Raw genomic sequence first — 27494 nt, 5'->3', positions numbered from 1 at the left:
ATTTTTCTACAGCCATGTCTTGTATTACTTGGTTATTTTTAGTATTAGAATCTCAATCCATTAATTACTTGTAACATTGGTCATTTAAAACCTCTCATTGCATCCTAAAGAGATTACTGCATTAGCCTGTATCGCTTTAACTCAGTGTTCATACTGGTCACTTTTACTATGAACTATATATATATAACTGAAGCTGAGAGTGAAACTTCCATTGTCTTTCAGTCGCTTTACAGCTGTTTGTCTTAAACTATCTAGTGAGTCTTCCAATGACCAATTTTCCTCTGGTCATCTGTGTGCCTCTCCTTGTTTGCCCAACAGCTTGCACAAAAAGGGAAGTTCAGTTGCTACAGTGCAGCTGTCACCGTGAGAAAAGGTGAAGGAATCAGTGATGTGATCTTTGCAGACTCCCTACATAATTACACTGAATTCAAGTTCAGGTTGCTCTGGCTTGGGCCTTGAAGTTTTTATGGTATGTATCAGAGACTGTGATAAAAAAAATACCAGTCTGTAAGGTGAAGAATCTTTTAAATGTGATTGTGCTGTGAAGCTCATATGTAAATTTGGTATACATTTTTTTAATAGTTATCCTTCCCTTTCTTAGACTTTTCCAATAAACTGTGTATCTATACTGTAAATGGAGATACCTGTTAAGTACCTTACCCTCGATTTAGGGACTATAGGTTCAATATTCTACTTTTTGTTGAGTTTACATAAAATAAACATCTGAAATTCTTAATATTGAAATAGGTAGGCTATTTTCACTTAGACACTGAATAGCTACATAAAATTTTGTCCCGATCATATTTTTCTGATACAACACGAAAATTTTCTAACATCTTATTTGCAGTGTGTACATCTGGTGAATAGAATTGTAGAAAATGAAAAGCTGTAGGTTTTGATTGACGGGAAAAAAATAACATTATGCTATGTTTACATGGTACGTGATAGAGAATTCTAGACAGCCAAACGCCATCATCTTATGTCTCTTTGCTGTCAGTTCCAAATTTTGTCTGAGATTTTTTTCAGGTTTTGAGGCTTTTTGCCTAAAAAAATCAGAAAATCACTGAAAATTGCCAAACCCTACATTTTTGTCTCATTGCACCTGAGCTGATTTTCTGTTGCAGTGCAATCTCCCTTTAAGTTGTTTCCGTAGCTTGTCACCTTCTGGTAGTTGCGCTCTCTCTGCCTTTTAAATTAATTTGAGTTCTTTAGCGTAACCTTTTCTATTCAATGCATTTAAGGATTTTGAGTTTTGAGGGTGATGAATTAATTTATTTTGTCTTTCTTTAAAATATCTGTTCATGTTATCTCTGCCTTTCTCTTTTTCTCGTTCTCAGTCAGCTGGGTTTTTCTAGCCTTTTTCATTTCTGCCACTCTTAACTTTTGGTTTTGGCCCTTCAGCTAGCCTATTTAGTGCTGTGGTGCCCTTATGTAGCCACTGTCTCAAAATAATTCTTGATACTGATAAAAAATTCAACAGTAGCAAGGATGACCAGTAATTCCAGCTAACTGCAATGTCTGCTCCCTGTCAGTCAGCCCTACTCTGCATTCTTACTCTCTGTTTTCTTACTCTCCAAAAGTCCGTATTGTGAATTCCTGTGTAGGTAGCTGGAACAGATGTAGCGCTGATGGACAACATACGTGGCATTGTTGGCTATTTTGGAAGTGTTTATGTCCCTGCATTTCCGTGACATTCTATGTGGAGTGTTCCTGTGTCCTGATGAACACTTCACGGTTTCTCTAAAAATATCTGTGATGAGCAACATGTATACATCCAGTGCATATGGAAACACTGTAAACATACACGAGGCTCCATATGGTTAATGCAGGTTCTGCACCGTTACTCACTGCAGTGGCTTGTTGGGATGGGATAATGGGGGCAAGCTCTGCTCATTTTGTGATGTTTCATATATTCCTCTTCTCCCTGCCTCCACGGTACGTGTTTTAGATCTAGTTATAAATTATGAACAATTGGCTTTACCCCTGGAAGGGTGACTTTGAGGATGGTTCTTATTATCCCTGCAAAGGTTTGATTTAGGTTGTTTACAAACTCTTTGTCATTGTAGTTGTTTTGTTTTTTTTTTTTCCCCTGCTGACATAAAATGTTTGTAGGCTGTCATTATGCAATGTTTCATATCTATAGATGGCATCCCTATTTTCCTACGTAGTTACAGAAGTATAATGGGTAATATAATAAGCAATTTCCTCCTTTGGTGCAGTCAAGTACTAGCTTATGCAACTCAAGTGTCAGAGGAGGACAGGACAGGATTTGGAACTGGATTCTAGGGCAACACTGTCTGATTTTTTTTATAGGTTGGTTGTTTTTTTTTTTTACCAATTGCTTTTTATACCGTGCAGATAGTCCTAAGCTTAACTGTCTTTAGCGACACAATGCAGTGTGCCCTTGAAACTGTATTATTATGTTCAGAGAGTACTCTGTCTTTTATAACTTTAATTGCTGAGAAACTTCTGTGGTTCCTAGATAGTGCCACAGTGTGATGATGTACTTCAAATGGTCCAGTTGACACTGGATACCTTAGTGCATTTTTTTTCACTGTCACGGGCTACTAGTAATAACATGAAGGCTAACCTGCATTCTCTATACTCTTGCTCTCCTAAGTACTAATAAAGTTCAAGGTCTGGGCTCTGTGGAGGCTCAGAAACTCAAAAGATTTCATTGTAAAGATCTAGAATGCAGACCAGGATCAGTAACCCTGATCTTCAAAGGTAATGAGTCCTTCTACATGCAGGGTAAGATGATCTTTTCAGGAGGTTGTTCTGTGTGCTAATGTAGCCCATAGTTTTGTAGCTGAGCACCTACCGAAATGAAGGGCCATGGTATCACCTTTTAGTCTGTAGGCAGAGCAGGGTTCTCAAACCTTGCTTAGTTAATTTCCAAGCACGCTTTGAGAAGTGTAAGCACAGTCTCCTTCTACACCAAACTGCTATGCTGTATTGCACACGTTTTTCCCCTTTGTGGTGAGTGAATAAACCACAGAGTACGGTGAGGGTTTTTTTTTTGTGGGTGTTTTTTTTTTTGGTTGGTTGTTTTTTTTTTTTTTTGAATACAGTATCAGAATGTATTCAGATACAGTAGTGATGGGGATAGGATAAGCATTTTTCTAGAACAAATAAGAATGTGGTTTGACAAGCACGGACTGTTCTGTTTCAAATAAAATACAGAACACTTACCAGTGCCTGCAAAAAACTTTGGAACAAACAGAAATCTTTTGAATATTTTTTTCAGTAGACATACTATCCTGGATCACACATGACATGTCAGAATAAACAGTATGTTAAGATGACATTCAATATAACTTTCTGTTATATTGGATATCTCACACTGTCCAAGTGAGATAAGTTCAAAGAATGGAATCTGCATTTTTAACTATTACAGTCATGACAAATCTTTTATTTACCTTTTTATCAGACTTAATATGGCTTTCTGTGTATCTATTTCATGCAGAAAATGTATGGGAAGCTTTACTGAAACCTGTTGAGAGAATGTGGACCAGGTGAACCCTATTAGATCAGATTGCATATTTTAAAGGTCTATGATTTTTAAGAGTGATTGCAACATGATAACTTATTTACCTTAAGTGGGTAAATTTATTTACCCTTCTCAAGTATGCAGAAGGAAATAATATATTTTTAGAAAGTTGTGAGAAACTTACTAAAAAAACTTGAACATCAGACACATCAGTACAGAATTCAAATGTAAGCTGAAGGGTTCAGAGAATAAAGGACTACTAGCTGCATTCTTCCTACATGCTCTTTCGCTCATGAAGAGATACATATTCATATGTTGATAGTATTGACACTGTATACTTAATTCACTTCCTAATTTCCAGGTGCTTCACAGATTTTAGTTAGTGTTTCACCTTGCTTCCAGTCAGCTTGTTCTTACTGAATCAGAACACATTATTCCTCAGTATGCAATGTTTCAGCATAATGAACTTTCAGCTTGCAAACAGTGTAAAATCTGTTCTTTCTGGTGTACAAGCAGTTCTTAAGACTTATGCATTTCAAGGTCACTTGCATTTGAATAATTATGATATAATTTGAAAACGTAACTACCATCTGGGCATTATAACCATTTCCATCATTATCGGTCAAATGGCAAATTTCTAAGATACACTTAATTTCTGTGTCTCATCCTTCTTCATCTTCATGTTTTTAATTTTCATAAATTGAGTCTTGTATTTTAGTTGCATAGGAAGAAAAAGACGCTGAAAAGGAATTAAAAACATGGTAGTTTTTTCCCTTCTGCAGTTCATTTCCACATAGACTTCTTTTCATGATCTGTTCTTCATTTCTGCAAACCTGCTGATGAAAACAAGAAGTAGGGTCTGAGTCGTGCCAGTTAGTTAGATCCTTAGCTGTGCTTGCTTTGGAGCATGTGTGTTTGATCAGCTGTTGGATGAAGCTGATCCCAATGCAATGTAGTATGGTTTAAAACTTTGGGTCTATATAAAATGATTTTGGGAGCTTGCTTAGTTGAATTATCTGTGGTTAATGTCAGAATAATGATAACTTAAGAAAGCCTAGAATTTGAAGGTGAACACATCAAGCAATTATTTTCTTTGTTATAATATGGCTCCTGGTCTTGTTTGACACTTGAATATTTTGCATACTTAGTCGTCTCTTGCCAGCGGCAAGTATAAATGAGAGATACTGATTCATTTCTACCTTTGGACTGATCAAGTGCTGTCAATAAAACATTCTCATCTTTCCTCTTGGCCCTTTTTCTCGCTCTCATGTGCAGGCAAAAATCCACAAGGAGTTAGCTGAATGACAGCCAGGGAGGTGCAGGCCTTGCTGTCCTCCCTACTGCTTTTATAAGCCTGGTACAGCGTTACCTGGCAGTATATTAAGTGTTCCTCAGAAATGAAACCAGGATAGCATTGTAAAGTCCTGCCCAGGGCTTACTGGTTTCTTCCCAAAGCATGAGGTATAGTGAGTGTTGAGCCAGGGACGCTGGATATTATGTTAAGGATGATAGAGCTGCACTGTGCAAGTCACCATATTGTCCTAGTTTCTGACCTTTTTGAGAGGGAGAGGTGGGATAGTTGAATACTTTGCACTAAGTGCTGGATGAGTCCGCATGATTTAGATCTGATGACTGGTAATGCTGTAAGGGAGTTTGGTTTTTGAGAGAATCCTCTAGGTGTAGTAATTAAGAGAAAAATTGGCAGCATGTGAAATGTTGGAAAAAATACTATGTGCAGTCCAGGAGCCTGTGAGAAATAGAAAAAAATGGTGAGTGTTAGTTATTACTAATTTGAAAAGATGGTGAAAATATAAATAGAAAGCTGTTGGATCACTTTAAAAGATACGGGTTCTACACGTTATTGAAGTACATCCCTGATGTTAAGCATGTACATAATGCCCCAATTAAGCAAGACAGGTCTATACCTAACACGGAATCAGCAGAGTTTCAGTGTCATTGCTATCTAATAACATCACTTGCCTTGTCTCTTCTGTTCACATAATGGCTTTCAGAGCCAGTAACAGCAGAACAGTGTTTGCACTACAATGATTTTGTCTAAACTGGCAAAATGTTAAATCTAAGTAGCGTTATCAGCTGAAGATTCTGAAACATGGACAGGACAGGCTTGTCTTACATGTCAAGTGCTCTGTGCCGGCTGCTGCCTGTTGTTGGATGCTGTCTGCAGCCAATCTTCCTCAGTCTGACATAGCTATGTGGTACCATTGATCCTTGCAGGATTATGTACAGAAAAGATAAGATAGTTGAATTCAGAAAAAGGTTATTTGCTGCTTTGTTTCTTACTGTAAGGAACGTGGAAAGAGAACACTTTCTTAATTATTGAATCTCAATGACTAGACTAGAAGTGGTACTGAAATAATGCTGAAATGTTGATTTTTAGTATTGCACTTCAATTTTAACTAAAAAAGGGCTTGAGTGGATCAGTTGCTGTTAATAGATTACACAGTAAACAGGTGATGCAGTTCAGTTCTTTACATTGTTTGCACTGGTGTAAAAACCCTCAAGAGGCAGGAATCGAGCCTGCATGGTTTAAGACTTGTGTGTCTCTTTTCCACCCGACTAACATAAAATAATAAATATATTTGTGTCGTACTGCTAACCAGGCTCTTTCCTGCAGTGGTCTGAGTGTTGTTTGAGTTTGTCAAGCACCAGTGTCTGGTACTTTTGTTTTCTTTCTATCTTTCTTGAGTAATGGACCCAGCCCTTTCTTCCTTTGTCTTTGAAGCATAGAAAAAGTATATGATACATGTTTTGTGAACAAAACCAAAGATTGATCATAAAGACATTTTCTTGATAATCTTACCTTTCAAAAATTCTGAGTTAAAATGGAACAGCGTGGTGGGTTTTTCTTGTTGCTTTCTCCTTTAGAAAGTGAAAAAGCATAGCAAAGGTGGCTGAAGGTAGAAGATGGAGAAGAATGCCCTTGCTATTGATTTAAACAATACCTGCTCAGCAAAATGAGCCATAGGAATCACAGCTAGGCTCCCTTCATAAAATGTGCTCATATTTAATATTGAACTCTATTAACAAGGTTAAAAAAATGCTGTATCATAAATAAGACCAGGTTTTCTTCCTCAGATGCAGCTAGCAAAAGTATCTATACTGTGCAAAGATCCTGTTGATCACAGGGGTTATCATTGCTAAGAAATGTGTATTTCAGAACTGGAATTAGGTCTAAAACTCAATTTACAATTTAAATTTTGCCTGCACTCACTTTTGTCCACTTTTTGTTCTTTTTACATTAGGAGCTAAAAATAACCTCCTGTTCCAAACGGCAGCAGCCCTGCCTAAAATCCTCCACCTTCTGCCAGCAGTGGAAGCTTTAAAGGTTTTAACACAGACTGTTACAGTTGGCTTTATACTGTCCCCTATACCTTTAAACGGATGTTGGAGCTGGCTTAAATGGGTCTGTGATCAGATCCTTTGACTTCCAACCTTACTGCTTTCTCATCATGCCAGACAGGATTAGAAGAGCTGTTACCTATTAGGATCTCAGGAGTAGCCCCAGCAGCTTGTGCTTTTCGGCTCAGAGGAGAGGTGATGAGGGAGCAAGGGAACAATGGCTGTCCAAGAGGGATTACCTCAGGAGGCTCATACGCTCAGTTTATCCCGTAAAGGCACAGAAAAAAGTCTGAGATACAGAGAACAGTGTTTGTATGTTTGTTCTTTAAATAGAATTTGAGCTTAACACTGACACCTCACAGCTTAGCTGCGAAGTTAGTACTGTGCATGTGCTCAGAAAAGGATTTAATGGGCAAGCTTGATGTTAAGGACTGCAGTTTAGTTTGCACTATATCGTCTTGATTGTTTATCCACCTTATGGAGAGAAATACTGCTCAATCAATATGCAAGTAAAAATGTCAATAGATTATGGAAGCATAGTAAGAGTTCTCACACAGGAATACTTAGAAGATTAAAAACTGGACAGCCAGGTCATAATTATGGCTATTCTGCCCAGCATATAAGAAATGGAAATTATTGTATCTTGCATGTGGTATCACATTTTTATAATAAAGAATTTTACATGTAGGAAGCATTGTTTTTAACATTAAAATGGAAATCTTTAAATGTGCTGGAAAATGAACAAACTGAAGTAACATTCAAATGGGAAAAAATTTCTGTCGAGTTCACTCTGCTAAATCCAATCTCCAGACGAAGTTAGTGGTGAAAGTATTATTTTTATCTTGCTGCTCTGCTAAATATATGCTCTGCCTAATGGACCCCACCTCTGCATCCACAAAATCCACAAAACATGCAAGCATCCAGCTGAAGAATTTGTGTGAATATATGCAGAAAAATAAATATAAACGCACAATTGTGCAATACTTTTTTCTCTTGAAATAACAATGAGTTGTGGCATCATCCCTGTAACTGTGGAAAGGTCAAGGAATCTTTGATTCTTCTGTCCTCAAATTTTCAAAAGGATTTGATTTGAGTGATTTTTAAGGGTAGAGCAGAGGAGACTTAGTGTGAAAGGTACTTGGCATTTAAAACAAGCACAGAAACCAGATTCCTGTCCATCTGAAACTGATGAAGAAAAAGTTGCTGATAGTAGAAGAAAATATGGTCTGGCCTTTTCTCTTAGGAGCAAATAAATTGATCTTAGTTATCACTGTCCAAGAAATCCAGTGCTCACTTTGGTAATATTTTGGTGCATATGCATCAACACAACACTTGCATTTTCCCTTTGTGTTAGGAAATCTGGCAATCTGAACTAAGGATTTGTGTATCTGGTGAGGTGTTTGTAGCCATCAATCATCATTCGTGTTTTTCAGTCAGCAGTTTCAGCCTGTTACTGCCTTTATGCTAGTGAATTGTCTCTGAACTTTCGCATTACTGTATTTGGTTTCTTTTCAACAGTGTTGAAGTGTAAAGGATAGAATGGAGGCAATAGAACTGAGGAAATCGTAGAAGAATTGTCTTTTAGTACAGATGGTAATGAAGAGAGGACCGAGTGGGCTGCCATTGTGAGAATATGAGCTTTTTAGTTTATAGAAAAAAGTGAGAAACACGAATGAAGAAGGCTAGCATCACTAATAGTCAAATTGGGTGAGCAAGTGAAAATGAGAAAGTATCATTTTATGGTCACTCAGCTTCACATTAATTCTCACTGAACATCAGTAAACAGTCCTGTAGAGATGGATCATCATTATCAATCTCTGCAGTGGTGCTATTAAACAAAACATTTGTAATGTAAACAGAAGATGTTCCCGAACATCATCAACACACTTGACCCCAGACACTTATGTTTGACTTTTTGGTATGCATTAATTCTGTCCATATGGCTATGCACAGCCACTGTATGAGCTCCTGATTGAGAATCATGAGTTTTAGGTAAAAGCTAGAAGAGAATGGGAGTCTCCTCCTCAACCTGGCTGAGCATTTCTAGTCTACTTCAGAGCAAACAGTCAAATCACTGGTGAGGGTCCACCTGAAATTCAGGTTCCTCTTCATTGCCTCTTAGCTTTTCGTCTCAGCCAGGAGCTGATAGATGCCTAGTAGCCATGTAAATGCATCCTTGTTCTGAAGTAACCCATCTGTGAAAGAGAAAAGTGCTCCTGGAGGCAGGGGTCTGTCCGAACATGGAGGCAGAAAGCATTGGACAATGTTGTTCTGCTTGTAGTTCTCCAAGTTGGGTGATAACCTGTGCAAGCAGTGATTTGTGACAGGGACAAGCCGTTTTCCAGTCAGAGACCAGTCTCTGCAAGATAGCGGAAAATCAACAGCCAAGAGCAGTGATTGCCCACTGCCTCCCAGTTGAGGCTGGAGTGAAGGACAAGTGTTCCACCTCCATCTGGTGTCACCCGTGGTTTGTGGGTGTCTGAAAATCTCCCAGGTGTGGACCTTGCAGCCCTAGGACGTTCTTGCATCCTGTTGCTGGGAGGAATGAGTTATTGAATACTGAAGCTGTTTAAATACTTCATTTGGTATTTGGTGAATAATTCAAGCAGTTTCAAAGCTAAACTATACGTATGCTACCATGATGTTCTTTATATTATTGTTTAGACTTTGACAGATTTGGTTTTAGTTGAGGTTTTTCCAGAAATACATGCCAGTTTGGTGTTGCTGTTTCTATTTAACACTTTGAAGCTACATGCTATTTCTTAGCTAGTTAGCCGCAAATATGAAGGATGGTGTGGGCACAAGCTGCTGTGTCATAGTCTGTTCCCAAGCACCACCAGGAATTTGTTAGGCAGTTCCCAAGCTGGGTGGGGTTTTCTTGCTCCTGCTTGGTTCCCCTCACTTTTGAAGAAAGAAAAGGAGTTTGTTTGCTTTTTACAGTCTGTTGAAATCTCAAGAAGCGGAAAACAGGAAAAACAATCACTGGTGACCCATTGCGTAAACCAGATGCTTCCTTGAATACCTTTCAGAGAATTTCACAAAGGCAAACCAAGTGGATGCTGCTGACAGTCTTATTGATCTTTAACCTGTTTTCTACCTTCTCTGACCTACGTTTGTACTTCCCAGTTAAAACCAGTTTTGTTGATTTGTCATCTTGGGGCTTTTTGTGAAGATCAATGCAGAAAAGTAATTCTTTTATGAATCATTATTCGTTATCTCTTTATAACAAACAGACTACCCTTAGCCAACTGGACAGATATACAGCTAAGTGTTGTAGGAGGATAAGATTACTTATGGCACATTTTCTACTTGCCTTTCTGTGATACCCTCTGTAACCAATGTTTTTTCCCGGCAGGCTTTTACTGTTTGTTTTTCACTCTGGTTTCTTTCCCCTCCTTACCTATATATTTAAATTTTTGTCTGTAGCTACAGCATTTCTTACTTGGGTATTACCTTTGCGTTGGGGTAATTTGTTGCTGTATGTTTAAAACATATTGCTTTGTTTAGCTCTGGTCCTCTGTTGCTGCTGACTTCACAGGAACTGACATTTCCCACTTAAGTTTTCACCTGGATTGAACCATGTTCCCAGATGGTGTTAGGAAGCTGTGTCTATGCTTTCTCTACAAATGAGGAAAAAAAAATGAAATCATCATTATTTAAGGGTGCTGCTTCAAGAAAAGTAAATATTTTGCTTAATTAAATGCTATATCCATTCTCACTTATATAACATTTGAGTTGATAAACAGGGATTGTACTCTACATCAGAGGGGATTTAACTCTGCTGGTGTTTGAAGGGTTTTTGACATAGGCTGGAGAGTGTATAAAAGTTCTTTAGTGTGGAAGGTGCTGTACAATCTTAATTTGTCATCCCAGCTTTGCCTAGACATCTCAATGCCTTGATTGTATTTTATAAATAGTCTTTTCCCAGAACTGCAGACAGTATTTTCTAAGAAAAGTGAACTCAGGAGAGATGAGTGAATTACTCAGCTTGGAATAATGTCAAAAGTCTAACTCTTTAAATTGTGCACATGCAACTTGGAGGAATATGTAATGCTACTCAATATTTAAGTAGATGCATTGATATTCTTCAAGTTTTCTGCAATATTTAAGCAATATCTTTTCTATATTTCTACTTTTAATTCATTACGTGCCTTCACTTTGTTTCAGAGATGCATTTGAAGTACATTTTGTTGATGTTGGTTTATAACTTGAAGATTGTAAAACTTACCAAGTCTTCCCTGACTTTGGAACTTCAGATCTCAAACATTATTCTGGTCTCACAAAAATTTGTATTTCTGATTTAACCAGGTGAAAGTCTTCTGACATCTTGGTTTCTGCTTGTCTCCAGGACTATACAGCCCAGTGAGGCAAAGGTATTGCATGGTTTGGTGAAACTGCTGTGTGGTCCTTGGATACTAACAAAGCCCTTTGATATGCATGTGTACAAAGCAATATATAAATGCAAAAGAATCATCAAGCTCCCCACAAAGGGGTCTGTGAAGATTAAATGATCTTTTCTGTTACCTAGCAAATTGCAGAGGGCTGTTTAACTTTATCACCTTGTCTCTAAGCAGAAATATTTTAATAAGAAAAATAATATAGATTCTATTGTAGTGACTACGTTTCATGTACTCCTTTGGCAGAGGCGTGTTGGAAAAGGTAGCTGTTAAGTTGCATGGTGATAAGTGTGTTTTAAACATCTGAATCCACAGATGTGGATGGATCTGCATTTTGTCTGATGTACCTGGCATACTAAGATTAACAGGATGGCTAAATAGCTTGTGCTTACACCTGTGGAATTTAAAGCAGCTTTTTAAGAGAAGGGAGGAAATGTAGCACTTTATTCTTGGCATGGTCAAAGCAACAAATGACACGTACTTAACAGTTTTTCACTAACTGGACTGCAAATAGTTCGATACGTGCAGATACACACACAGGGGAAGAATTGGTCTCTGTTGCTTTAGCTGTAGTTGAAAACTACTGTGAAATGTACTGTTGTAAGTGCACGCTTATGATAACAGGGGAGATGGCAAGGGAACAGATTTGCTGCAAAGTGTTTATTTGTGCGGGAAAATGATGCCTATTCAGCCTCCAGGGCAGATTTGCAGAGCTCTGAATTTTGAGCTGGGCCCTCCGATGTAAGAGTCAGGAGAAATAAAGAAAATGAGGAAAAAATTATTATTTTCTTTGTGGTGTTGCTTATGAATCACAGAACAGTTTGGGTTGGAAGGGACCTTCAAAGTCCAACCCCCCTGCAAGGAGCAGGGACATCGCATTTTGTCTAATGATTCCTTAGGACACAGCGAGCAATTACTGGTGCAGAAAGCAGGACTGGGATCTCTGCGTCTCTCTGGGTAATTCTCTAGCTACAGGCTTGGTTTTTTGTTGTATGTTCACTCTCTGGATCTCATTTTCTTTTCTGCCTGGTGGCAGCGTGGTAACAGACAGCTGGAGCACTCCTTTGGGAGACAAGATATGTCGGTCTCCTTGGCAAAGAGCCTGACCTGTACCGTTTTATGAGCAGAGAGTGACAATGCTATTAATAGATCCCTCCTGCAGCCAGGTTTTCAAAGACTGTGCTGTGCTTCGTGCTGAGCTTAGATGATATCAGCACATGGTAGGTGTATTGTGAGTATCAGGAATGAATTGGGCCCCTGAGGGGAGTTAAGTTCAGAACAGCTTCAGGGAGCTCTGCAAACTCTCCATGGAGGAGGTGCAGGCTTCCCGGCCCCATCAGTCAGCTGGGGACACAGCCGCCTCCTGCCCAGTAGCGGAGCTGTAGGCGCTTAACTCTCGGCTGTTTTGGCAATCATGTATAGGCTCCTACTGTCAGCAAAAAAAAAAAAAAAACGGGGCCCTGGCTTGGACTTAGTGATTTAACTAAGACTCTTTTTGGCTCTTTGGTCATCTGGAACCTCTCCTATTTCCATTGTGATCAAATATAGCTGAGTCGTAGTTTTGCATTTCACTGCAAACAGGTTGTAGGCCAGGTTTCTTACTTTCCTAGATGCAGTTGGGAGAAAACTAAACACAGCAGTCCATCAGTAATGAAACTTTTTCTATTAAAAGGAAGTATTATGATTTAGATTAAAATTTCATTTGAAATAAATGAATCTCTTTGAAAACATGAGCTTTCTGGGAAGAGTTAATTAAAAAAGATTTGTTCAATATTCCCCAGTTATCTACCCTTCGACATATGGACTTGACTCAGGTCATTTTTGTTGTTGAATACAAGGGAAGAAAAATACATTAAATACTTTTCAGTTTTTTAAGTAGGAAAATGCACACTCCATCTTTGCTGAGAAATATGCTACAACTGGAAAGTGAACCAAAATTTGGGTCATATTTGTAAAGCCGAGTGTTCTTGCATATGAATATTCTCATTAATGCTTTGTAACCCAAATGGACTTAATTCCTCATTAAGCATTTCTGTGGTAATTTAACAAGGCTTGCCTGGAGCCAGCATTAGCTTAAATATTTTAAAGGTTCTGCATTTGTCAAGGTCTCTCTAAACGTTGCATTAAGCTGGTGAGGTGAGAGAATCTTGCAGAGCTTAAAAAGCTTTGCCAACAGCCCAGCAAAATTACTAGACCGTGTAAAAAACTGCGTTTCACAGTAAGAACAGGGCTTACCTCTCCTAATGGAAATTTTGCCAAATGGTATTCCAAATACATCTGGTTATTTTTTTTATTTCAGGTGCAAATATGTGGGACTCAGCCTTCAAAGGCTTGTTTACAGGAGATATTTCTGTGATTTAAAACAGATTTATTCATGTAGGACCCAGTCTGGCAAAGACTTACAGGTATGCTTTACTTATGCACTCTGCATAGCTCCATCCAAGCTTGAACTGACAAAACAGAAGTTATAAGAGCCCACCCAGAAGTAAGAATTTACAGGACTGGGCCTGAAATCTTTTTATTATGCAGTAGAGAAAAAGCTTGAAATCAGTGGTCAATAGGATTAAAATTAAATAAAGGAAGCTCAACCCCAGTTCTAGAGGGAATTTCCCTCTAGCTCTCACTCTATGTCCTGCCACACTTTTAATTTCAATCAAATCTCTTTTGTGGTGACAATCCTTGGGATAATTTAGAAGCAAAATGAATGGTAACTTGCCTGTTTAAGTTTATCTTCAAAATCATTCAGGCTTACGTTGAGCACTGATTTCATAACTAATAATGAAGAACTTTTTTGTTGACTTAAAGGGTCAAATTTTCCAGGCATAAATGCTGCCCAGGTGAAACTTTGTATACATGTCCACAAATGGACACCGTCGCTGTACAGAAGAACCTCAAGCAATTTCTGTTGTCAAGATGTAAGATGGAAGACTTTATTACTGTTTTTTTAACTTTCACCATGTTGGCTGTGTAACTGTTCAACTCAAAACAGTATGGTTCACCCTTGAATGCTTTGAAATTTAGAGAGGCATTGGAATTTTGAACATCAAATATTCCCTGAAATAAAACACAACAAGCTCATAAATTAATTATATTTAAAAGAAGTTTGACATTCCAAGCAAATAAACATTTTTAAAAAAAAAAATTTACCTTTCACCTGGTTCTGGATAAGACATTCCAAGACCAATAGCTAAGGATAGGAGAAGAAAAATGGGTAGCATGCATCTTGCTGTATGGTCTTACTTCAGGAAGAAATTTAAGCACCTGTTGAAGAAAGCCCCTGAACGGAACAACATTTAAACAGATACTTTGCTTGCACTTACTTCAGGATTGAAATATGCTTAAAATTACATGCATATGGGAGTAAAAGCAGTGTACTGAGGCTTCAAGGAATAAAAGCCCTTCAGAGTGATTCTTAACTGATTGCAAATGCTCCTTTTAGTGGTTTTCTAAAGTTATCAGAATAAAACTTTATGATGTAGATGTTATTAAAAGAAAAGAAACAATGTGTTTTCCAAGGGGATGATTGTCAGATCTTTTAGATTTGTTCTGTAGATTACCACTTCAAGAAAACTAACAAAATGGTTATTGGATTTAAAAGTTATTCTCTGTAAGTAAATGTCACTTTTAAATACCTCAGCTATTATGTTAGTGTTTGCATTACTTTAGGGGTTTAAATGGTACCATTTACATATTTTATCCAATTCTCTAGTGTTCACTTAGTGAGTTAAAATTAAGATAAGTTGTGTAAATGGAACAGCTTGCTGGCTGTAGATAAGCTGATTTAAGCTACTGTAAGTGGAGCTAAAAGTAAGGCACTTGGTTATTCAGAAGACATGCACAGTTATGCTTTGGGAAAGTAACATGTTTAATATCAGGTAAGCTTTAGTTTGAAATCAAAACAGAGTCTATGGAAATGTGGTAAAGACTGACAGCATCTACCCCTTGGGCAGGGAAGGCTAAGAATGTATGTTTAGTCGTGTCAGATGTGTGTTCAAATAATTTTTACTATCTAACATTCTCTCAATATTTACTTGTATTCATGTGTCTCAAATGCCCTCCAGATGTGTTGAGATACTTAATCTACATGTTCTGTCCCCGCTTCTCTTCTCTCTGTCTAATATGCACAACTTCTGCTCCTGACAACGTGAAGTGCCTTTCCTTGTTGTCATGAAGAGAGGTCTAACCAGTCTAGGAATGGTTGTCAAAGCTTGGTCTGTGGCATTCATGAGTTCCTCTTTGGCAGCCTTCCTAGAAATCTTCTCTGTTCTTTCACCCTCAGATTTCGCCATTGAAGTTTTGGCAAGGATTGACTTTTGATCCCCTAAGTTGATGTTTTATTTTTAAATACTCGCTAGCCTGCATTTTTGATACATAACATCTTCCTGTCCGTAATTTTTGTGGATCTTAAGGGGGGCTAGCATTACCCATCTCTCTAAAATAACCTGTTGTTTATTATTATAACATGGGGACATGACCAGCTACGATCCTCAAATCTGCTTGCGTCAACATCCTTTTACCTTTGCAAAATACTTTGTTGCTTTCTGTCATTTACCTGCCTTTGACTCATTGACCGCTAAATAACTGTTAAGTTTTTTTTTCTGTGCGTACGTGAATTAAGATGAAGTTGTTGCACATTGGCACCATGTTTTTCAGCTAAGTCTGCCTTCCTTGCACATCTGTAGTAAATTTGTAATCTGCTTATGAGCTGTTAAGAAATTCTGCTACAAGGGTGTTCCTTCGAGTTGTGTTAGTCTACAGTGAGGACCCATGATTACTCTTCTGCGCTAATAGTCCCTGAACTGGGAGTTTTAGCTTCTCTGTGGATTTTCTGTGATTAGAGATGGAAATAGTCTTAAAAACTGCGTGGAAGCTTAAAATGAGATATTTATGTAATGCTGTTCTGCATATGGCACAGCAGATCAGGGTGCTCTACAACAACCTTTCCGTTTGTGTAAACCCTGAGTTTCTAGTCGTGGTACGGAAGGACTGTAGAATAGATGGAAGACAGACTATAGTATTGGTAAGAAGGAAAAAAGTTGGGAAGCATGCAGATATGTAAGACATTGAATTGTAGTAGCCATTGCCCCTTAATCTTTCTTTCTCCCTGCCTCCCTCCTTCCCTCCTCATGGATTTTGTTAGTGAACTGGGGGACAGAACAACTTTCCTAATGTACTGCAAGAGGTTCCTTTTCGTACCCATCCTGTCAGGGGGGGAGTGAGCAAGGGGCTGTGTGCAGTTTAGCTGCTGGCTGGGTTTAAACCACAACAAATTGTTAGTTACAAAGTATGTGTTGTGTTATAAATGCTAACACAGAAGATGTTTCTTGAAACTTCTGGCTTAAAAATACTGATTTATTCACTGGTTTATTCTCCCTCACACTTTAGTGTACAGTAGCTTTCTGTAATCAAATGAGTACTTTTCTGTGTAAACATACAGGGAAGGTATGGAGGAATTAGATTCTAAGCTACCATGATGGTCAAAAAAAGCAAAATGCATTTTTTTGTAATGACAAGGGCTCTTGTGGTGGTTCTTTTGCAAGACAAGTTTGGTTATGTGAAAGAGCACAAAGTGACTGGCATGGAGAGCCAAGATCTGGTACTGGCTGCATACTGTCCAAGTTGCCTATGGCTTGTATGCAGGCCTGCCAATGTAAGAGCGTACGCACAAGAACACAGCATGGATATGAGGTGTGTGGGTGATGAGGTAGCAGATCTTTTTTTTTTCTGATGTGTTCTGTAGTGTAATAATGGATTTTTCGTTATTTTTTTTTTTTCTGCGTAAAAATACACAGGAACACACAGAATTGCTCACCACCCTGCTTCAGATAGATGACTTAATATCCATCAGTCCTTTATACCTGCTTTTAAAACTGCTGGCGGGAATGCTCTGGCAGGGGAAGGAAACACAGCACAGTTTGAGGGTGGTCAGAGCCCTTATGATAAAAAATGGCAACCAGCTTTTGTTCTAATTTCTTATGGTAGCTAGCAGGGAAGGAGAGAGGTGTTGCTTTCTACTTTGCCTTTCTCCTCTGGGCAAGGCGGCAAATGCTCCACAGTACTGGACGGGGTGGTCAGAGTGTTCACAAAGATTATGTGACTCCTTTTGGCTTCTGTCCTCCTTCAGACAGGTCTTCGCAAAGATAGCACAAGTCACTTTTCAACTGCATGATTGCCACGGGCCTCACTAGGAGCTAAAACTTCACTGACCTTGAACATTAATCAAAACTATGAGTTACTGCTGCTCAATTATCTAGCTGCTGTTGTTAAAAAATCAGAAAATAGCCTATTTTTCTCTGCACAGTAATCTGAAAGCCATTCAGGCCAGCTCAAACTGAGCTGAGACTGCAAATGAACAAGCTGGTGCTGCTGGGCCGTTCCTGGCCGTTCCAGTGCCAGTAGAGGCTGCCGGTGCTGACAAGATGGCTGGTGCCTACACAATGGTCCTGCCTCACTGCGGAGAAAGGGACTGTATGGAAAATGGGAGCTATTTCTGCAGTAAAAGCTATGTTCTGTGCTGTGGATTTAATCCCAGCATCCTATGAGATCAGCAGAAAGGTTTCTTTAGGGCTTAGATTAAGGTCTCCGTCACAGAGATATGTCTCTTCGATGGTGTATGGGTTAATTTAGATGCTGTGTTTCAGTAAATGTACGACAGAGAGTGAGCTTTGCTGAGAGTGGCAGGGCGAACAACGTCCTGTTTCGGGCTCTACTTGAGTGAAGCTCTGTGAAATAAGGTACTGCCGTGCTTGCAGGGGCACAGAGGTGCTGCTATCAGAGTTGCGGTTTCTCGGTTGCAGAGCAATGCTGCCAGCCCTCTTCCAGCCAGCCTGCAATGGGAACTGGTAAAGACAATGCCTAAAAAATAAAACAATCAGCCTTTAAAAAGGGAGAGAGAAGCTGTTGGGAAAGTATGTCCTAAGAGGGGATGAGCTGCTTTGGTCTTTCATTTCTGTAGTCCTTTGCGTAGAAAGAATTTGTCCAAAGCAATATGGGGTCTGTGGCTCTGCTCTCTTGACCCTCCATGCCCGAGCCCTGCAGGGGATCCCCCTGGTTATAGACTGCAGAGACGAACCTCTCTGCTATCAGACTAAATTATTGCAATTGCAAGTGTCTGTTATTGCCACACTATTGATTCTCTGTATATGTGATGAGCAAAGACTGGACCCAAGACAAACGTAAGAAGGGGAGAGAAGAAAAATGTAACATAAATAAAAACTATTTGTCTTAATTTCTGTTTATTTTCATATGCTTAGTAAAAAGCACACTTAAACTGAGAGTCACTGTAGGTGTAATCAGATGTTCCCTGCAGCAGGTTGAACTAAAAACATGTATTGATATTATGCTTAGAGAGAATTTGGAACATTTGACAGTTGTTATTTTTAATGACGTTTCTTTTTACATTTTAATTACTCTTGTTACTTTATTTTACTCTGTTACTGTATTGTATTGCATCCTAAGATTAGGCATAATGTTAATTTCCCTTTAAAATTTTTAAGATAGTATGTATATCTGAATATAAAGACTAATAACCAGAGATAAAGCTTTCACTGCAAAAAAATTTCCTTTAATTACCTTAGCAAGTAGCAATAATCTCAAATATGAGTACAGTCCCTTATGCCAAAGGAATGACAGGTGAGGAGAACTGTCACCAGCAGTTCTCATAACTACATCTCCTCTCCAGTACCCATGAGCTGGATGGTGACTTCGTTGCCTGATGAGCTGCTTCAAAGTGTTGATGGAAATACGTGACTTTTTCAGATAAAGGCTGGCCAGTGGCCATGCCTTACTCAGAAAGTGTCAGGAGTGGATGTAGCTCTCTAGGTGGGAAGGAAGTGAAGTGACCCAGGAAAGAGTGTCAGCTTTCAGAGTCCCATTGCTTCTGGTGTTCTTACTGAATGAGCACTGCTTTCTGGACACTTACAAGCATCAATTAAAGACTAAGGTTCTGACTCCTGGGTTCAGTTTAAATACAGAATATAATTGCTTGCAGGGTACTTCATATAGGTTTGGGGTTTTTTTTTTGGTACATGTGCTCTGAAAGTCATTGGGGAGACATGATCCTGAGAGTATAATGTAAGAACCGGATAGGAAATATTTTCAGTTCATATAATTTTAATGAAAGATTTAAAAAGAGAATTACAAGCTTTTAAAAATAAAACATGTTCGTGTGTGTCTGCATTTCTGACAAATGGAAAACATTCTATGGGATATGGCTGTATATGACTATATGTTTTAATTTTTTAAAGAGTCTTAGAATTCAAATTCACATGAAGATTACATGTAATTTCTGTGTATATAAGTTGAGTTACAACTACTGCAGTTTAAAAAATCTGAACATTTGTCTTTTGTAATTTTGAGGATATAGTTTATGCCATACACTTGCCTAATGCAGAGTTCCCATAACCACAAAATTGTCTTTTTGCCAAATGGTATATGCACATATTTCATGAAGTGGTCTACGTCTTTGCAGAAACTACAGCAAGCTCTGTTAAACAGAGAAAGTCAGGTAATTATTCAAATTATTTTCTTATGCCAAAAAATAACAAATTTGTTCTGTAGTGGGTGTTTTTCTGAATTTTCTGTGAAATCTCTAATAACGTTGCTTATCTGTTGTTTCACTTACAGGTACGTTTATGTCCCAATGGGAGGATCTCAGTCCAGTCTGCTGGGAACACTCTTTTCCACAGCCCTTACTTTTGCCTTTGTAAGCTATTGGCATGGAGGACAGAGTTATCTGTGGTACTGGGGCGTACTTAATTGGCTTGGAGTAATTGTGGAAAATGGCGTAACAAGGATACTTTCTATTTCACTTATCCAAGATTTAATTGTAAGTTGAATCTCTCTTCATTTTGTGTTCTTTTTCCTGGCTCCATGCTCATCTGAAGTTCCTGGTTATGAGTTTGGTTTAATATAGATTAAAAGTTGTGGATAACAGATAAAAGAATTAGCATTCCCTTGTCCACCCTCCAGTGTTTGATGTAAGCCACATAATGAGAATTTTGCAAAGTATCAGCAAAGAAAACACTGAAATATGCATGGTGTTAAAAGCATCCTCTGCAGTCCTAGAGTAAGCAACTGCTTGTCACGTTGTATACAATTGAACAGAAGCCAGTTTTAACATTTGTATTCTGATTTCCCTCAGGATGGCCTTAAAATAGTAATCTTCACTAAAATTAGGAGTGTATATTTCTAACCATGTGTTTCCTGGACAAATGCATATGTAGCAGCTGCTTGCATCTGGGAACAAGGTTGCACTGGGAAATCTTATACCACTAAAAAGCCAAGTAAAGAAAATACTATTTTGCTTTGAAGACCTCTGATATTTTCACTTTACTTATGCTTTTGACCTTCAGGCTGTCATTTCCAAAGGACAAAATTGTCTTTGACATGCAATCATATGTAAAAAGCACTATTTTATTTTTGCTGGTCATTTTAGTCTGCAAGTTTGCTTACTATTAAATCCCAAATCTTTCAGTAACTGTTTGTAAGAATAATTCCTGTATCTTGTTTCCTTAGTAGTCATAAGTGCACAGAGTGTGTACTCCTATATAATGTGGTGGTGGTGGTGACTCACTCTGCAGCCTGATGAACTCCTGATGCTCAAGTAATTATACTTGTTCTCCATCCCACCTATCTCAGTTTTCACTGTTATGGCATCCCATGTGTGGCAACTGATACGGCTAAGTAATTTAGTAGTCCACAACAGCCAGTGCTACGTTATGTCATCCTACTGTCCATCCCTGCAAATTCAGTGACAGTCTAGAAGCAGCTTTTTTCCTTCCTAGAGAATAACTTTATCGGATCCATTAATCCTCCTCGTATGGTGATGCTGAGCTTCACCATCTGACCGACTGCATACATTTGTCTCTGGACTGGAAGACAACATAGTTTTTTAGGCACCCAGCTGTATGAGGAAATGTAAGTGTAGGGGCTTTTTGTATTTGCTGTCACTGCATTAGAAATTTTAAAAGAACTGTTAAGGAATTAAGTGCTTAATACCGTAGAAATGATAACAATGTGGCATTATGAATGTGGCATTATATGTGTTAGATTAATTTCTAACACGTAGTTCTAATTATAGTTAACCGAAGCTGGCAGTGGAGTTCTTTTTTTGTATAAATTAACTCCCTAACAATGAACTAAGTGCATTAGTCCTATCCTCCCCTTTGTTTTCATCCAGTGTTTTTAAAGGCCTATCTAATATTTTCCATGTCTCCCTTGTTTTCCATTTCTGTTTGGAAACAGAACTGTAGACCTTTCACGGAAGACAGTTTCACATCTTTCTCTGAAATATTTCTGAAGCTAACATTTTTAGCATGAATAGTTTTGGCATCTGAATTAGTGCATTAGGCAGATCTTGCTGCATTTGGTTATGGTTGAGCCTTGTGCCTTGAATGTTTCTCTAAAAACCATGAGCTACAGTCTTTGCAAACTACCCCTCATCATTCTCTCCTCTGTCTTCTAACAAACTCCCATTTTCTTCTTGAATGCTGAGACTGGGGAGCAGATGAGTAGTTGGACTCCGTATTTAAAGTCAGTAATTTTAATATTTAAATTGGGTTCTACTGCAGTAATTACTCAGCCCTATGGTAGGGCCCGAATTCAGCCTAGCCAGGATAAAGATTCCTGTGAATTTCACAAGCATGTCCTACATACATTGAGCAAATATATAACTGTCTCTTTTAATGACAGAATTTCTTTTTGCAAGTCTAACTCACTTTAAACTGCAGTGAGATAACTGTAACGCTTCCTTCTGCAACTAACTGAGGCGAGATCTGACCAAACATTAGGAACTCATTCAAGGGAAGTATGTTTTTTGACCATCTTACAAGATTAGATCTGTAATAAGATCTCTGTAATAAATAAAGACCCTTCTCAGCTGTTCTTCAGCACACAATAGACTTTGATCTTTATTTTGCTTCATTTGCTGGAAAGAGTATTTATATCACTGGTTTACTAATGTCAAGCCTGCCTGACCTTTTCCTTTTTACTAATAGTTTTGTGTAATTCATACATATTTTTATTGAAAGATGGTGATTCAATTACGTGGCAAGCATTGCCAATGATACTTTCTTCATAACTTTTTAATGTGCTTGCTGTAAACTTCTGGTAGTTGTCATTTCACTCTCTGAGAATATGTAAAAATGTAAGGTGGGGGAGTTGAACAAAGTGCCTTAATCAGACTCTGATTCTCTAGTGTAGAACTGGTTTTTGAGACATAGATATCGCCCATAATGTCAAAATCCAGACCAGTGGATGGCAGTTGTCCCCCACACCAGCCTTGAGTTCAGCCATATCATTGCTCTAACCAGAAATCTTTACTGTCCAAAGTAGATGTACTCTAAACTCAAAATCAATGGAAACTCCTTTCCCTAGATGTGAACATTAGCAGGGCAGACTTGTGACAACTGATCTTTATGTATGGTACCTAGAAGCAGCAAGCTGAGTTATGGAGGTGCTCTTTTGTACTGACCTGCTGAACGACCATCAAAGATTAATATGGGCTGGCTGATGCATCCTAGGTTTTTTTCCACTGACTTTTAGCTTTGCCAACAACAATTCTGAGTCAAGTAATTCTTGCCACGTTTCTGCTTTTGCTTGATTTTATTTTTTTCTTTCTTCTCCACCCTCTTGTTGTAAGGGTTTGTTTCTCTTCAGGGAAGTGGATCCCAGAACATTTGGAGAGCCCTGCCAAAAATGCATGCACAGAGACACGCACTTGCATTTTGAGTGTGGTTTTCTTTACTGGGGAACTTCTTGCCTCAGATTCAGTAGCAAAGACTGAACATCTAGTAGTGTTGTTTTGTGTGAGGGACAAGCATATGCAATATGATACAGGCTTTTATAAGGTGAATGGCAAAAGTGGCTGCAGTAAGACTGCAGAGATAACATTCTAGTATTTCCTCCCTTTTGAGTACAAGCATCCTTTTTTTTTTTTTTTTTTTTGTCAAATCTGTGCAAGAAATTCTACTTTTGATGCCAGCAGTGGAGAAACTGTTGTAATTTTCCATCTGTCTTTAACCAGATGATTGCTGCTCTGCCTCAGCCTGCACTGTCAGCTGGGAAGCCCCTTGTGTAGCTCCTCAGTTGTCATGACAAAAAAATGTTTCTCCCACCTACCAGCATTATTTACTTCCTTTTCTGTTTTGAAGACATCAGACGATTTTCTGGTCCTCAGGCCATAATGCAATTTGAAAAGCAAGTAAATCATCCTATGGGGTGAAAACAAGGCAGAGTGATGCTGGTTATGTGCTGCTTTGTTACTTTAATACAGCCTCTCTCTGTTCACCTCAAAAATTAGTCCAGCCTATAGGTGTCAGCAGTTATGTAAATACAAGTTAAAGTACCGAGGAGTGGTCATGCTCTTATCTTTCTGCTGTGCCTTGAGCTACAGAAACTTGCCACAGGGAAAGCAAGGTCTGTATTTACTGAGAGTGTTTATCAGATGTCTCCATGGCGATTAGTACTATGTATTATTTATTTATTAACAGTTTCACGGTGGCAGTGTGGCAGGACCAAAATGCAGCACTAATGATTGGTGAAGTTAGATATTTTCCCAAATTGATTACAGTTTAAAAGATAAAAACATTAAAATGCGAATGAAGGAACTGAGAGAACCAGAATGGGCAGAATGGGAATGAGAAGAACAAAAATAAGAATGTCAAAGACCTGGACAGAGAGGAGAGTGTATGGTGCTCTCGACCAGTCCTTCTTGGTGAGAGCTAGGACACATTTATATGAGTTTGTACAATGCCATTACTTGGTTAAATTTTCTGCTTTAAACATAAAACAGAAAAGAGGATGGTGCATTTCAATACTGTTCATTTCGCACTTTTCACAAGCTGCCACTTAAAAAAAAAAAAGCAACTGTTTGGACAGGTTCTTTGAGGGTGAAGAGAAGGGTAGGAGCAAGTACAGAGATTTACTTCTGTGTATGTCAAACTTTCACACATGCATCTGTAAGTGTACATACATATGAGCTGGTAGGAGGCTTTCTTCAAACAGAAGGGGGGGTTGGCTGTTTGCTGAGAAATGCTATAAATGTAGATCTTTGGAAAATCTAAAAATGAACTGATGCTAGTGCAAGACAGCATTTTGTTGAGTGAATGTTTAGTAAGACATCAATAGAAAAGATGAGTATCTTCTCAAATACTATATATAGCATTTATTCCTAAATTCAGAAACAAGTTCTGTTTGTGAAAATAGATCTTAACTGACAGCTGCTTGATTTTAATTGTGTGGTCCTCTTTTTAGAGGAGTGATGTAGGGAATTACAGGTCAGTTGCATCATCCTGTCTCTTGGAAAAATGTTGTCAGTTCCCGCCTTCATGTGTGAACCTTCCAGGAGCTAATTTTTACCTTTGCTTTGTAAGGAAACTATGTACCTTGAAAAGAAACAAGAGATGACCTCAGGGCACAGTTCATCTTGGCGAGAAGGGAGGGAACAACAGCAAACAAAATAAAATGCCAGAGAAATAAATCAAAACAAAGTAAAGGGGGCTGGTTCTGGGTTAGAGTTAGATGAAGAACAGAGTAAACAGGAATGATTGCCATGATCACTAAAGGGTACAATATATGTTGATGAGGAATTAAATAAGTTCTTCCATTTAGTGTGGCAGTTGTTGGTGGGTACGATCTGGAAGCACATCTTGTTCAATTTCTGCTTGCAAGCCTGTTTCTTATCTTCTTACTGTTGTAGCTCTGGGGATTCCACAGTTTCTTTGGGATTATTTAATAAATTGATATTTTGCATGTGTATTCAACCAGGATTCTTTAGTTCTGTTGCTTTGCTGTTCTGTCTCTAGTCTTATCCTATTCAACATCTGTCCCTCAGCTTCAGAGTGCAGGAGCAGGTATTATATTGACGTGTCAGCCTCTCATCATCTGCCTTTCCCTTGCCTCTGCTGCTCTTCGAGCCTAACTTCCATCAACATTAGTGAGCACATGTAGTCCCTCCCTTTGTTTCTACAGTCTCCTAAACACACTTTTGTCACTATTACCCATTGACAATGTGTATTAACAAACATTTTTAGAAGTTGTCCCACTGCTTGGAGCCAACACATCTTCATTTCTACTGCTCACTTTAAAAATCAAATAAATTGACATTCTGTTTGGCAGAGCTTTGTCACAATTTTCAGCCTTTCCTCCGTCCCATCTGCTCCTCCAGCTGCTCAGTCACACCCTGCCCTCCATTTTCAGTGCGCCTAACTGCAGATAGATAAAATAGCTGGTAACTGTTAGTCAGGATATGTCGCTTCCCTTCCCACCATCCCATCTGCTCCTCGCTCTCTTTCAGCTTTTCACCCATGCTCTTGTTTTTATGCTGTCCCATTATTTTTGGCAAATGGATGCATTGCGGATGACCCAGATTCAAGAGATGCATTGAGGTGTTCACTCGTGTGTAGTAATGGGGTGGTTATCAGAGTTCAAGGATAGAAGTTGAAGAGTTGGCCTGTCATTTATCTGAGAACATTTTCCAAAAGAAAGTACTTAGAAGCACTTTTCAGATTGACTGGGTGGTCTTTGTTTCTTCTGTAGAGAAGTAAACAAATTCATAGATTCATAGAATGGTTTGATTCGGAAGGGCCCTTTAAAGGTCATCTAGTCCAACCCCCCCTGCAAGGAGCAGGGACATCTCCAACCAGATCAGGTTGCTCAGAGCCCCATCCAGCCTGGCCTTAAATGTTTCCAGGGATGGGACATCCACCATCTCTCTGGGCAACCTGTTCCAGGGTTTCAACACCCTCATCATAAAAAAAAAAAAAAAAAAAAAACCACCTTATGTGTAATATAAATCTACATCCTTCTAGTTTAACACCACGATCCCTTGTCCTGGCCCAACATGTCCTGCTAAAAAGTTTGTCTTCATCTTTACTATAAGCCCCCTGTAGGTACTGAAAGGCCGCAATAAAGTATCCCTGGAGCCTTCTCCAGACTGAACAGCCCCAACTCTCTCAGCCTGTCCTCATAGGAGAGGTGCTCTAGCCCTCTGATCATCTTCATGGCCCTCATCTGGACTCTCTCCAACGGGTCCATGTCCTCTTTATGTTGGGGGCTCTAGAGCTGGATGCAGTACTCCAGGTGGGGTCTAAGCAGAGCAGAATAGAGGAGGAGAATCACCTCCCTTAACCTGCTGGCCATGCAGTTGGCTTTCTGGGCTGCAAGAGTGCGTTGTCGGCTCATGTTGAGCCACTGTCCACTGCTACCTCCAAGTCCTCCTGCTCCCGGCTGCTCTTGATCCATTCTCCGCCCAGCCTGTATTTGTGTTCGGCATATAGAAGCTTTTCTTGTTGCCCTTGACGTCCCTGGCCAGATTTAATTCTATCAGGGCTTTAGCCTTCCTGACCTGATCCCTGGCTGCTTGGACAATTTCTCTGTATTCTTGCTGTGCCCTAAGGATCTTGAACTCCACCATTTTGTGGTCACTCCAGCCAAGGCTGCCGTTGAGCTCCATGTTCCCCACCAGCTCCACCTTGTTGATGAGAAGGCCCAGCATAGCACCTCTCCTTGTTGGCTGCTCTATCGGTTGGAGAAGGAAGTTATCATCCATGCATTCCAGGAACCTGCTGTGTTGCTTATGCCCTGCTGTGTTGTCCTTCCAACAGATATCGGGGTGGTTGAAGTCCTTCATGAGGACCGGGGCTTGTGACCATGAGGCTGCTCCTATCTGTTTATAGAGAGCCTCATCTTCTTGGTCTTCCTGGTCAGGTGGCCTGTAGCAGATGCCCACTATAATGTTACCTGTGGCTGTCCTCTGTTTAATCCTGACCCATAAGCTCTTGGTTGGCTCCTCATCCATCCCCAAGCACTCCATGCACTCCAGCTGGTCGTTGACATAGAGGATGACACCCCCTCCTTCTCTCCCCTGCCTGTCCTTCCTAAAGAGCCTGTATCCCTCCATTCCAGCACTCCAGTCATAGGAGCCATCCCATCATGTCCCCTTGGTGCAAAGAAGGTCATAGCCTTGCAGGCGTGCACATGTCTAACTCCTCCTGTTTATTCCCCATGCTATGTGAGTTTGCATAGAGGCATTTAAGGTGATGAAGCTGACTTGCTGGCTGGAGCAGCTGGAATTCCTTTGTGCTGCTAATTAGGTGCTCTCCTGCTGACCTGTGATCCTTCTCCAGACTCTGGGCATCTGTTGCTGGGCCTGGCGTCAGACAGCAGTGGGATTGATTCAAGTTTCCCTTGCTGGCAATGTTAGTTTAAAACCCTCTTCAGCAGCTTGGCAAGCCTGTGACCAAAGA

At 39.3% G+C, this 27494-nt stretch overlaps 1 protein-coding gene across 2 annotated transcripts in view; it reads left to right on the top strand.

The window, feature by feature from the left end:
* HHAT (hedgehog acyltransferase) overlaps positions 1-27494 on the top strand; it is a 157917-nt gene that overhangs the window by 61246 nt on the left and 69177 nt on the right. For both annotated transcript variants that reach the window (XM_086744281.1, XM_086744282.1), the window contains one exon: positions 19873-20074. In XM_086744281.1, the coding sequence (XP_086600407.1) occupies positions 19873-20074 (202 nt within the window). The remainder of the gene's footprint in view (positions 1-19872; positions 20075-27494) is intronic.

Source organism: Chlamydotis macqueenii, chromosome 3 (assembly GCF_036417535.1).
Source record: "Chlamydotis macqueenii isolate bChlMac1 chromosome 3, bChlMac1.mat, whole genome shotgun sequence".
Taxonomy (NCBI): domain Eukaryota; kingdom Metazoa; phylum Chordata; class Aves; order Otidiformes; family Otididae; genus Chlamydotis; species Chlamydotis macqueenii.
The sequence above is the reverse complement of the archived record's forward strand: the minus strand, read 5'-3'. Positions and strand labels throughout refer to the sequence as shown.